The sequence below is a fragment of the Triticum dicoccoides genome, chromosome 3B (assembly GCF_002162155.2).
Source record: "Triticum dicoccoides isolate Atlit2015 ecotype Zavitan chromosome 3B, WEW_v2.0, whole genome shotgun sequence".
In the NCBI taxonomy this organism is placed as follows: Eukaryota; Viridiplantae; Streptophyta; class Magnoliopsida; order Poales; family Poaceae; genus Triticum; species Triticum dicoccoides.
The window spans coordinates 825,412,016-825,425,009 of record NC_041385.1 but is presented as its reverse complement, the minus strand read 5'-3'; the positions used below and the strand labels follow the sequence as shown (position 1 = coordinate 825,425,009).

The following is a 12,994-nucleotide window of genomic DNA, read 5'->3' as shown; positions in this document are numbered from 1 at the left end:
ATAAATATTTTTATTATGACAATTTGGCGCGAGAACACGAATGATAATAATAAATAAAGTATGAACCCTGTATGGAGTGTTTTTTTGGAAATGGAGGAATACCCCCGGCCTTTGCATCTGGATGATGCATACGGCCATTTTATTAATTATTAACACAAGACCTTACAAAGTCATACAACAGTAAGACTAAAGCCACCGTCTACGCAACATCTGTCACTACTCCTATCCAGTTGATGAAGGGGCGCAGATAGTCTACGTCTACTATCCAACATACCTCGCAGCCAAACCTAACATCTAAGACCTGAGGCCCCAACCAGGACGCCTGCCGGGTATGGGCACCCACCAGTCCGGCATGCTCCTCAACCAGGACGCCTGCCGGGTATGAGTCCGCCGCAGCCACCTGCCACCAATCCATCTTTAGAGCTATACTGCTGCATCAACCTTGCCCGGTCTCGCTGCCGTCGACGCCACCATGGCACCAGACAGCTCCACTGCCCTGCGCTCGTCTATCCAGCCGCATCCATCATCGATATGTAGCTGCACCATGCCGCCAAAATCATCGTCATCGACGCGGAAGATACAACGCCGCACCACCTGGCAACCTCCACACCGTCGCCACTGCTGGAGGTACTCGGAGCCCACCATCCACATCATATCTCCCCCGAACAGCAGGTCCTCAGACGGCGCCTCCATGGAGGATACGACGCATAGGACGCCGCCGCCGCCCAATCTAGAATGAATTTTGGACTTTCGTCCGGGATGGGTTCGGAGGTGGATAGGAGAGACCTCAGCTTCGCCTCCACGGAGGATAACGACATTGAGTGACGTCGCCGATGCCGGGCCAGCCTAGCCGACCAAAGTTTCCTCCGGTTCCCATCCTATGCCACCAAACCTCTGCCTGCTCCAAATCCGGCGGCAAGCCACGATCCAAAACCTGCGAAGATGGAAGATCCATGGGGCTCGACTCACCAGAAAGGAGGATCGAGAAGAACCCGTTGTAGATCTCTAGACGCCGAAACCAGCAGTCTGACGTTGCCAGTGACGACTGATACGTCTCCAACGTATCTATAATTTTTTATTGCTCCATGCTACTTTATCTACTGTTTTAGGAAATATTGGGCTTTATTATCCACTTTTATATTATTTTTGGGACTAACCTATTAACCGGAGGCCCAGCCCAGATTTGCTGTTTTATGCCTATTTCAGTGTTTCGAGGAAAAGGAATATCAGACGGAGTCAAAACGGAACGAAATCAACTAGAGAAGTTATTTTTGGAAGGAAAGCAACCCAGGAAACTTGGAGTGCACGTCAGGGGAGATACGGGCTGCCCACGAGGGTGGGGGGCGCGCCCCCCTACCTCGTGGGGCCCTCATAGCTCCACCAACGTACCCCCTGCACCCATATATACCTATGTATCATAAAACTTCCAGAACAGAAAATAGATTGGGAGTTCCGCCGCCGCAAGCCTCTGTAGCCATCAAAAACCAATCGGGACCCTGTTCTGGCACCCTGCCGGAGGGGATCCCATCACCGGTGGCCATCTTCATCATCCCGGCGCTATCCATGACGAGGAGGGAGTAGTTCACCCTCGGGGCTGAGGGTATGTACCAATAGCCATGTGTTTGATCTCTCTCTCTCTCTCTCTCTCTCTCTCTCTCTCGTGTTTCTCTATGGCACGATCTTGATGTATCCCGAGCTTTGCTATTGTAGTTGGATCTTATGATGTTTCTCCCCCTCTACTCTCTTGTGATGAATTGAGTTTCCCCTTTGAAGTTATCTTATCGGATTGAGTCTTTTATGAGAACACTTGATGTATGTCTTTGATGTATGTTTTGGTGATCAACTTGCGGGTTTCGTGACATTGGGAACCTATGCATAGGGGTTGGCACACGTTCTTGACTCTCCGATAGAAACTTTGGGGCACTCTTTGGAGTACTTTGTGTTGGTTGGATGAATCTGAGATTGTGTGATGCATATCGTATAATCATGCCTACAGATACTTGAGGTGGCAATGGAGTATCTAGGTGACATTAGGGTTTTGGTTGATTTGTGTCTTAAGGTGTTATTCTAGTACGAACTCTTTTATAGATTGATCCGAAAGAATAACTTTGAGGTGGTTTCGTACCCTATCATAATCTCTACGTTTGTTCTCCGCAATTAGTGGCTTCGGAGTGACTCTTTGTTGCATGTTGAGGGCTTGTTATATTATCTATCTATGTTATTATTGTTGAGAGAATTTGCACTAGTGAAAGTATGAACCCTAGGCCTTGTTTCCTATCATTGCAATACCGTTTATGCTCACTTTTACCACTTATTACCTTGCTGTTTTTATTATTTTAGATTACAAAAACCTATATCTACTATCTATTTTGCACTTGTATCACCATCTCTTCGCCGAACTAGTGCACCTATACAATTTACCATTGTATTGGGTGTGTTGGGGACACAAGAGACTTTTTGTTATTTGGTTGCAGGGTTGTTTGAGAGAGACCATCTTCATCCTACGCCTCCCACGGATTGATAAACCTTAGGTCATCCACTTGAGGGAAATTTGCTACTGTCCTACAAAACTGTGCACTTGCAGGCCCAACAACGTCTACAAGAAGAAGGTTGTGTAGTAGACATCAACGACCAACATCACCCCGCGGCTGCCGACGGAGTCCGAAGCCAGGATCCAGATGGATCCGATCCGGATCCGGCGGCACCCGCGACCACCAGGCAGTTCCAACGCAGCCACCACCTCGCGACTCGTGGGCCGCCACCACCGCGCCACTCATGACGCCGCCAGGAGACCCGCCGCCGCGCCGCCAAACCCTGCGTTAGCCCGGGGCTCCTCTCGTCCCCACTGTCCCGCGCCAACCAGAACGAGGTGGATGGGAAGAAGCCCCGCCGCCGCCTAGCCGGCCGGGCTTCGCCCGGCGGCGTTGCGGACGGCGGCGAGGAGGGAGAGGGGCGGAGGAAAGTGCGAAGAGCGGCGGCTAGGGTTTCCCCTCGGGTCGCCCGCGGGGGCGACGCGAGGGGGCGAGGGGGTGGCAGACACTTCTAGCCTAAAATGGGGGCTACCCTGTATGGAGTGTGCCGAGCAAATACTTATTTTGAGTTGGGGTCATTTCGCTGAAATAGTGGACCTACCCGCACCATCGCGCGCGTCTGAGATTCAACTTTCAAGTACAGAATCAATCACTTCACAGCGGAGAAAGCGGATCCACCTCCCGAACTGACCAATGGCCTCACGCCGCTGCTTCCTCTCGACCTCCGCGCGTCCCTCCTCCCATTAGGTCCCGCTCGCCGCCGCGTCTATTCTCGCCCTCTCGCCCCCCTCGCCGGCTGCCGTCTTCACGTCCCCTCGCTCCTCCCCCTCCTGCACGGCTCCGTGACTTCCTCCGTCCCGACCTCGACGGCCACTTTTGCTGGGTTTGTTTCCCTCTCTTTCTTAGATTGATGCCCTTATTTACCTTTTTCCGGAAAAAAGCAAAGTTTGCGTTTTCATCCGGCTGCAAAAGTAGTCGAGCTATCAACACGAATGTGGGTTACTTTCGTTCAGCAGTTAGTAAACAGAAGATGAGAAAAATAGCGTATTACTAGTTTCCGAGATGCGCCAGTTGATTTCGCCCCTCAGCAATCTAAAAATGAAAGTTCAGATGTCAAAGCGCAATCTCCAAACAGTTACATAGGCATATCAAATATATTTTGGTTACTGCAAGTCCAACTATGCCGAGGCCAAAAATAGAAACAGTGGAACCTGCTTCAACCTTTGCAGTACTGCATACTGCTCCAAGGCCTATACTATTGCAATTTTACTAAATTATGAAAAAAAAAACACATTTCTTGCCCTTTGTTATTTAGATAAAGAAATACAACCATAGAAATAACCCACTTGATGCTAACTGTCCACTGAAATATTGATATTTTTCTCGATAAATTTGGTCAACATTAAAAAAAATTGACTTCAGACAAACCAAATGAGCCTTGTAGATCTGTCCGGAGAGATTACACTAATTTCCTACTGAAATGGAAGTATGCCATGTGAAGACGTATGTCATATATATCTTTCTTTGAGTATGTTACTCTTGGTTAGTGGTATTTTGGCATGGAAAAACTGAAATGAGTGTCATGTTAGCACTTGGGTTTTAGTTAGTGTTATTTTAGTCTTTGGTTTTAATTAGTGGTATTTCACAACTTTTGATTTTCACTAGCGGCTATACCCTTGCAGTTTTTCTGATTCTGGACACTGGTGCTGAGATGGCCAAGCGGAAGCGGGAGCGGGTGACAACACACAATGCTCTGACCAGCACCGACGCCGGTTCCCACAAGGTAAGCAGGAATCAAGAAACCCACAATTAGATCTTGCATGAGAGTAATAGCTTGCTCACTCCCAGACCTGCACACAACCACCCACATTAGGGCTTTAACCTGACGCTAACAATATGTTCGACCAAACATATGGAATCTGCAGAGAACAAAAAAGAGGGATGAAAATTCAGAAGAATGTCATCAGTGTCGGAACAACACTGCAAGACATGTGGACTGCTCAAGCTGCAAGAAGAGATATTGTGTCCGATGCATTAAGAAATGGTTTGTACCTTTCTAACATCATCACGTTGGTCAATTGATATTGTTCAATTTGCTTGCCTTCCTACGTATCGATTTACATTTATATATTTGTTATGAAATCATCGGATTGTGTTTGTGGCACTATCTTAAGAACAGGTATTCAAATTTAATTGAAGATCATGTTAAGAATAGATGCCCATGTTGTCACAATAATTGCAATTGCATGGATTGTCTGCAGAGTGATATAATGCATAAGGTATCCATTATTTGTGTGTTCTGTTTCTAAATCTGTTTCCTAGCAACGAGCATTGATATTTTCTCTTATTTTTCCTGCAGATTGACAAATGGAATGTATCACATGAAGATAGAATCAAATTTGCTCATCGAACTATATACTTTTTGCTTCCTTGGTTGAAAAAACTTCACGAGGACCAGATACAAGAGAAACGTATTCAGGCCATAATTGACGGTTGATTTTTTTTTCTTTGGAGTCCTAATTGAAGAACCTGTTCCTCTTCACTTGTTTTAACACTAAAACAATCTCTGATACAAATATTTAAACATTACTCCTCCTCCATTTTAAAATGTAAGGCACATGCATGGTCCACAAATTGAGTTGGGTCAAGATTAGACCAATCAATGCGGGTTATGTGATACAAAAGAGATATCGTTAGAATTTATTTTTTAATACGAATCCAACAGTGTCACTTTCTTGTTAGAAAACTCGCATTTATTGGTCAAATTGTAGGTCAAAATTAAACCGTGGAATATGATGGTACCTTTTATTTTGAAACGGGGGGTGTATCTTTTCCTCTTTCAATATGATGTATATCAAATATTATAGGAAAACATAAAGTTGTAGTCCTAAAGTACTTTAGTCATAAAGTTATAAAGTATGAGGTGAATAAGAAAACCTTTTCTTATATTAGTTTTCCAATCTGTAAAACATGCCAGCATGCATTCTAGGGCATTCTGTTATCTGTTTTGGCGTCAAGTCAGTATTATTTGGCTCTCTTTTTCCTAATTCTGATTTTATAACAGGTATTACTGAATGCGAAGTGAAGGTTTCTCGAACTGAGCTTCCCTCGGATGCGCGGTGCTACTGGTTGGTCTTTCTCTACTCATGAAGTGTGTGCAAACTTTTGTTCCTTCAAAGTGCCTAATTCGTAGTTTTCCTTGGAATAGCAACTATTGCAGGACATGTATTGTTGACCTCTATAGAGGTTGCGAATGTGGACATTATGATCTCTGCCTCAGCTGCTGCCAGGAGCTTCGTGATGGTTCTCTGGTTAAAAAGGATAAGAAATTGAGGGCAAAACCGAATGGGAGTATACTTTGCCCACCAAAGGCAGCAGGTGGTTGTCGTTGTAGAGGTCATGCTCTTAAACTTAAGGGTATTTTCAAAGAAAATTTTATTTCTGACTTACTGGAGAAAACCAATTCAGTGGTTGACAAAAGAATGCTAGAAGAGGGAGGTTCAAAATGTTTTTGCCTTACCAAATCTGGTGAGATAAACACCAATACATCACGACAAGCAGCCTGTAGAAAGAACCCCATCGATAACTACATATACTGCCCAACTGCTAAAGATGTTCAAAGTGGTGCTTTAGAACATTTCCAGGAGCACTGGTTAAAGGGTGAGCCTGTTATTGTCTGTGATGTGCTTGGGTCAACTTCTGGACTGAGTTGGGAACCAACGGTAATGCATCGGGGCTTGCGAAAGAAGAAAAACAAGAATGGGGATCAGCGGCTCACAGTTGAAGCTATTGAATGCCTGACGGGGTGTGAGGTAAATGCCATCATGATGGTTCTTGATTTCATTGTAGCATTTCTGCAAGCTATCTGCAAGAAAATTGAGACTGATGAGTATGCTTCTTATAAATTCATTAGATTTGCATAGAGTAATCACTACCTCGTACATTAACTAAGCATATGGTTATGTTTCTATTGAATTGGTCTAGTGAATATGGTGATTTTCTTGACAGGTGCCTATTGTTTTTCATGTTTTGTGTCTGTATATCTGTGTCGTGTTTTGCTTAGTTAGCATGCTTTTTTCAACTTCGCATGTCAGATTGTCTGTTTTTACAAATATCACCTTTTGTTGGTGCCTGCAACCCTGCATCATATAGTATTTTTGTGTACTATCATCATGTGTTTTTGGCAGTGCAAAAATGCAAGTCCCAAATGTTGTAAACATACTAGGTGTTAAAACATGTGGTTGCTTCTTCTGAAGCAGATTCCAACTGTTGCACTTACCACATTGATCACTTATATTTGGAATGAAAAAAATCCTGACTACACTGCTCCTTTCATTTAACAAAAATGCAGGTTGGTATAAATATTTGTCGCTTTTTTGAGGGGTATTCCTATGGAGCCGTTGGTCCTGAAGATTTGCCCATTGGACTTAAGCTTAAAGATTGGCCGCCCCATAGCACCTTTGGAGAGGAACTCCCGCGGCACGATGCTGAGTTTAGATCTGCATTGCCATTTCGTGAATATACCGATCCGATATGTGGCCCTCTTAATCTGGCTGTGAGACTTCCAAAAGATGTTAAAAAGCCAGACCTTGGTCCAAAGACTTACATTGCTTATGGGTTTGCCCAAGAACTGGGAATTGGTGACTCTCTTACATATCTTCATTGTGACGTTGCCGACGCGGTAAAGAAACGAATTTATCTTATGCTTCAAATCACTCATACATGTAGTTTATTGATCAATGTCATCTTTCTTTTGAATACAAAGCAAGTGTACTTCCATTGGAAAACATAGTAAACCTTAATCTTAATGATACATATGTATTGTCATGCACTGCATATGTGCAACATTGTGCTGTTAACCTGATGTTCATGTCATTTCATATGATAATGTTTTTGCTTCTTTAGCTGTACGAATGATGTCATTGCATGCCATATGATAATCTTCTGTTTCTTTTATTTAGCTCCACGAATGATGTCCTGTTTCCTACTATAAAAACAGGTAAATGTCCTCGTACATACTCATGGAACAAAGCTCAAAATTCAAAGGCTTACAGCTATAGAGAAAAGGAAAGACAGTTTGCTCAATGAAGAAAGGACTAGAAATCTTCAAGCTTCACCAGATCATAGTGATGTAGGAATTAAGGTGGACGTTAGTCTCATAAAGCCTGAGCCAAAAGACGATGGTCTGCCTTTCGTAGAGGGAGACCAGCCAGAGGGTGGTGCTCTGTGGGATATATTCCGACGGGAAGATGTTGGCATTCTAGAGGAATATCTAACAGCGCATGCTGGGGAGTTTAGGAACAATTCTGAACTGGTGAAACAGGTGATCTATATCTACTATTTGACCATGGAAGGCCATATGACACCTAATTGTCATGTTATATGAATGTCTTATACTTGGCAGGTTACTGATCCGATACATGATCATTGCTTTTATCTAACAAAAGAGCACAAGAGAAAGCTTAAGGAACAATATGGTCAGTTAAGAATACTGATGTCATAGAAGATGAATCAGTTGTGCTCTTAGTGATTACTTCCTGGTCTTATGTTCACGGTGCATATGCAGGAGTTGAGCCTTGGACATTTGAACAAAAACTTGGTGAGGCGGTCTTTATCCCCACGGGATGTCCCCACCAAGTCAGAAATTTGAAGGTAAGATGACAGAGTGAAAACAGTTGGCCATTTCAATCGTTGTTAATGCTATACCATCATTTGTTGCATTACTTTTTCTTTATTTACCTGTTCTGTCATTTTGCAGTCATGTACAAAGGTTGCGCTGGATTTTGTTTCTCCGGAAAATTTTGAAGAGTGTATCAAGTATACAAACAAAATTCGTGAGCTCCCGAACAACCATATGGTGAATGAAGATAAATTAGAGGTTTGTAGACAATTTCGTTTATCATATATGCTAATCCTTATTAATGATTTCATAATTGTGTTGTTTTTGGTAGCTCCAGAATTGTTATTTTTTCCTTTTGATGCCATGTATTATCTCTGTACCCAGGTTAAGAAGATAGCTATTCATGCACTCAGACATGCCGTTGATTACATCATTGGATGAAGATGATGGCAGTGGAATAGTCGACTCTGGGATTCAGAAGTATATGAAAGGCAGAGAGAGGAACTCAGTTATTGTATTAAACTTAATGAGACATTGCGTATTTTGTACGACTTCAATGTATGGAACCTACATTTTTGAAAGAGACAGTTTCCGGGAGACAGTAACTGCTGTTGCAATTTACACAGCAATTGATCACACATTATTCCTTAACACTCTTGATCAATTGTGAGAAATCTGGCAATACTCAATTTGAACTATGTACTGTTATGAATGAGATGTCTCATTATTTCGTCTAGAATATTATTACCAAGAGAGGCAATTTTCTGCGCATGGTGGCAGCTATGCACCCTTTGGCATAAGTGCCTTTTTTTATATATATGAGGTGTCGGTTTTTTTATGGCATTGACACAAGTGCCTTTTCATGGTATAGAAATGACATTTTCTAACTTGTCTTTGTCTTTTTGCTTGCCTTTTTGTGCAAGTGCCGTTTCGTTCTATAGAAAGGTCTTTTCTCACTTCTCTGTCTTTTTGCTTGTCTTTTTGGCACAATTGCCATTTTGCTTGTCCGACTCCTGCGTCATGAAAATAACTTTATTTTAGTTTGAGAGTTATTTTCCATTGTCCAAAATAATTAGAGCATGCCACCATGTGTAGAGAGTTATTTTCAAATGTTTATTTGTGATTTTTATTGTATATGATGTGTTGATGATAATCATACTGTTCGTTAGTTAATGCACTGTTTCTTGCTGGTTGTAAGGTTGATAATTATTGACTTCGGCGAGTTCATTGATTTTTTTTAAATCAGTGGTAGGATTTTGGGAAAGTTGTTGAATGGTTGGTGAAGCTCATCATACATATGATGTCTGTCAAATCGTCAAGTTAACCTGATTTTTCTCTTTGGACAGCTTGCAATTTGTAATATTATGATTTTCTTTTTGCAGAAACCACTTCAACTAGCCCAGGACTGTGTCTATTAGTCCTCCAGTATTTGTTGAGATGAGATAACACATTGTATGACAGGTAACAAGCAACTGAAGCAAGAAGATTTTTTAAATTTCTTGGAAAGTATAACCACCTTAACCCAGGATGCATGATGAAGGATCCAATATGTCAGGACCAACAAGGGAATTGCAGTATGTCAGAACCAATGAGAGAATTGTAAAGCTTCATATTAAGTTTATTTTAGCTGCTTGCCCGCTTCAAGTGTCTAGATTACAGGAAACATGTTTCTTTAACTGACAAACCTGGATACCAATTTATTCAAACTATTATATTTCTTATAGAAGTAATGCAATATATTCTCTCTCTTGTGCCTATTTGAAATACCGTTGTGGGTCTGTACTTTGCATCTCATATTGCAAGGATAACACATTGTATGCATACTCTCTCTCTCTTAACTGTAGCAAGGATGGAGCAGGAAAGAGTGATGAACCTTCTAACATGGATATTGTACATGTATGAGCCACGGGTCACTATTGTTTATCATATGGATTGTAGATGTAGCAACACTGAGATTTATAACATATCCTCAAATTTCTTCATTTTAGCATTTATGATATACTAGAGCCAGCAAAAAAATAGAATAAAAAGGTTCATTAGAAAAATATTATAATTGACGATTGAATGTCAAATGGCAGTGATTTTATATCTATGTGTGGGAGCTTGATGAAAGATTACATGCAGAGTATAGAAGTGAAAACCATCATTTTTCTAGATGAGCTATTACTAGAGGAGATATATATTTCTAGCCAAAGTTAACATTGCTAAAATATTCCACGGGGTGGCAACTCCAGGGCAAGAAGCATACATGTAAGCCTATTCGGAAATGTCTAGAAATGTTGAAGCTTCAGCGCCGCGCTCCAGCTTTCATGGAACTTCCACACCGTTTGGGATGTTATGGTCAGCTTCTGTTGGTTGAGGGTTCGTCATGAACATAGCATAGGCCGACGATGGGGAGGTAATCTATACCAGGGAAGATGGCGGTGCCGGGGTTTCGAAAATGTCTAGAAATGTTGACGCTTCAGTGCCGCGCTCCAGCTTCTGTGGAAGGGCCACACCGTTTGGGACGTGATGGTCAGCTTCTGTTGGTTGAGGGGTTCATCGTGAACATAGCATAGGCCGACGATGGGGAGGTTGTCTATACTGGGGAAGATGGCGATGTTGGGGAGGTTGTCTATACCGGGGAAGATGGCGATGTTGGGGAGGAGGCCAATGGTGTGGAAGACTGAGACGGCATGGAGGACGTCGACGGCGGGCAATGGCGGGGCAGCAGATGAATAGAATGAGCTGAAGGGATGGCGGTCGGCCCTGGCGGGCTCGTGAGAAGGGAACAATGGCGACGTCATGGCTAGCGCTTCGACCAGGTTCGTTTCGCAACTAAGTGTTACACAACTTGGTGATGGCATTGTCGTCGAAAATATATTAAGCTCTGTGCTCGACTTCACCAAATTGTATGAGAGGCCTCCGATCCGCGTAGTTGGTGAAGCATGGAGTTGAAGGAGATCCGAACAATCCATAACTAAAAATCTGCTCCATACCAAATTGAAACAAGACTGATTGATGCACCTACCCTATCAATGGTTGAATAATTTCTTGTAGGTTTTAGTGTCACCTCATGATACTATCCATGCATTATCAATGGTTGAATAATATTTTGTAGGTTTTAGTGTCATCTCATGATACTATCCATGCATTCCATCCTTAAGAAGTTATCCATGTAACTTAATCATTGTTTGATTCGTTCAACTGCATTGTCACCCGTGGCAACGCACGGGCACATTTAATCTATCCCTAATAATAAAGCACGGATTGACTCCGTGGGTTCACCGTCACAATACGCTTCCTTCCATGAATTTACGCTTTCAGTTTGAATTTAAAACATATGCAGTTGAACTTCCATGGAGTTGAAGGAGATCCGAACAATCCATAACTAAAAATCTGCTCCATACCAAATTGAAACAAGACTGATTGATGCACCTACCCTATCAATGGTTGAATAATTTCTTGTAGGTTTTAGTGTCACCTCATGATACTATCCATGCATTATCAATGGTTGAATAATATTTTGTAGGTTTTAGTGTCATCTCATGATACTATCCATGCATTCTATCCTTAAGAAGTTATTCATGTAACTTAATCATTGTTTGATTCGTTCAACTGCATTGTCACCCGTGGCAACGCACGGGCACATTTAATCTATCCCTAATAATAAAGCACGGATTGACTCCGTGGGTTCACCGTCACAATACGCTTCCTTCCATGAATTTACGCTTTCAGTTTGAATTTAAAACATATACGCGAGGTGGTATTAATGTTGCCATCGGTATAGAATCGACAAATTACGTTTTTCTATCCGTCATGGGCTTTACCCCACATGGGCCGAGATTGCGAGCAGCGACTTTGCCCTTGCATATGGGCCGAGATTGTAGAGGAGCAGCAGCAAAAATAGTTGATTTTCATGGGGATCGAACTCATGACCGAGACCTCCTACCGCCAAAAAAGAAGTGCTGTGGTGGGGATTCGAACCCACGACCTTAAATAGTCGCACGCTCTGCTCTAGCCACTGCACCACGCTAGTTACTTCATAAGAAAAGCAGCGGGACCTTAAATAAACGGCCACATTGGCGAAAAGTAAAAACCAATTCGGCCAAGTCCCTAAATTAAAACAAGTTAAGCCAATTACAAATTTTCAAAACTGAAGTATTTTTTTGAATATGTGAACAACTTTCGGAAACAGGAACAAAATTTTGAATTAGTGAAAAAATTAAACATGCGGACAATTTTTTGAATTTGTGAACAAATTTTGAAACATGAACATTTTTTTAATATGTGAACAAATTTTATGAAAACGAATTTTTTTTGAATTTCCCAAAGATTTTTAGAAAACATGAACATTTTTGGAATTTGTGAACAATTTTTCAAAGCACGAATGATTTTTGAATCTTGAGAACAAATTTGTAAGCGTGAACTTTTTTTGAAGCACGAACATTTTTTAAATCTTGAGAACAAATTTTGAATTGGAGAACAATTTTGAAAAATCCTGAACAAATTTGGAAGCGCGAACAATTTATTAAAGCACGAACATTTTTTGAATCTAGAGAACAAATTTTGAAAAAAGTACGAACAAATTTGGAAGCGTGAACATTTTTTGAATATGTGAATAAAAATTTGAAATCTGGTACATTTTATGAATTTCAAAAGTTTTGAACTTTTTTGTGTAATGGGAACAACTTTTGAAAACAGTAACATTTTTGAAAAATTGTTACAAGAACATTTTCTGAAATGCCCAAACAATTTTTTTAAATGCGAACATTTTTTAGAAACACGAACAATTTTTGAATTTTCCGAACAATTTTCAAAAGAAACCGGAAACAGAAAAAAGAAAACAGAAAAGAAAGGAAAA

At 41.6% G+C, this 12,994-nt stretch overlaps 1 protein-coding gene across 1 annotated transcript; it reads left to right on the top strand.

The window, feature by feature from the left end:
- Window positions 1-3,323: 3,323 nt before the first annotated feature.
- On the top strand, window positions 3,324-8,825 carry LOC119282505 (lysine-specific demethylase JMJ25-like). Its single transcript, XM_037562717.1, has 13 exons — window positions 3,324-3,414; window positions 4,214-4,314; window positions 4,457-4,575; window positions 4,711-4,810; window positions 4,891-5,023; window positions 5,596-5,659; window positions 5,740-6,343; window positions 6,883-7,212; window positions 7,531-7,854; window positions 7,936-8,008; window positions 8,098-8,183; window positions 8,290-8,409; window positions 8,536-8,825. The coding sequence occupies exons 2-13, from the start codon at window positions 4,243-4,245 to the stop codon at window positions 8,590-8,592; spliced, it is 2,082 nt and encodes a 693-aa protein (XP_037418614.1). The 5' UTR covers window positions 3,324-3,414; window positions 4,214-4,242; the 3' UTR covers window positions 8,593-8,825.
- The last annotated feature ends 4,169 nt before the right edge of the window (window positions 8,826-12,994 follow it).

Bases quoted from the DNA above. Each gene is read 5' to 3' on its own strand.
- LOC119282505 (XM_037562717.1), top strand. From the start codon at position 4,243: ATGGCCAAGCGGAAGCGGGAGCGGGTGACAACACACAATGCTCTGACC. The intron at 4,811-4,890 runs GTATCCATTATT...TTTTTCCTGCAG, and splicing joins AGAGTGATATAATGCATAAG to ATTGACAAATGGAATGTATC. The intron at 8,184-8,289 runs GTAAGATGACAG...GTCATTTTGCAG, and splicing joins ACCAAGTCAGAAATTTGAAG to TCATGTACAAAGGTTGCGCT.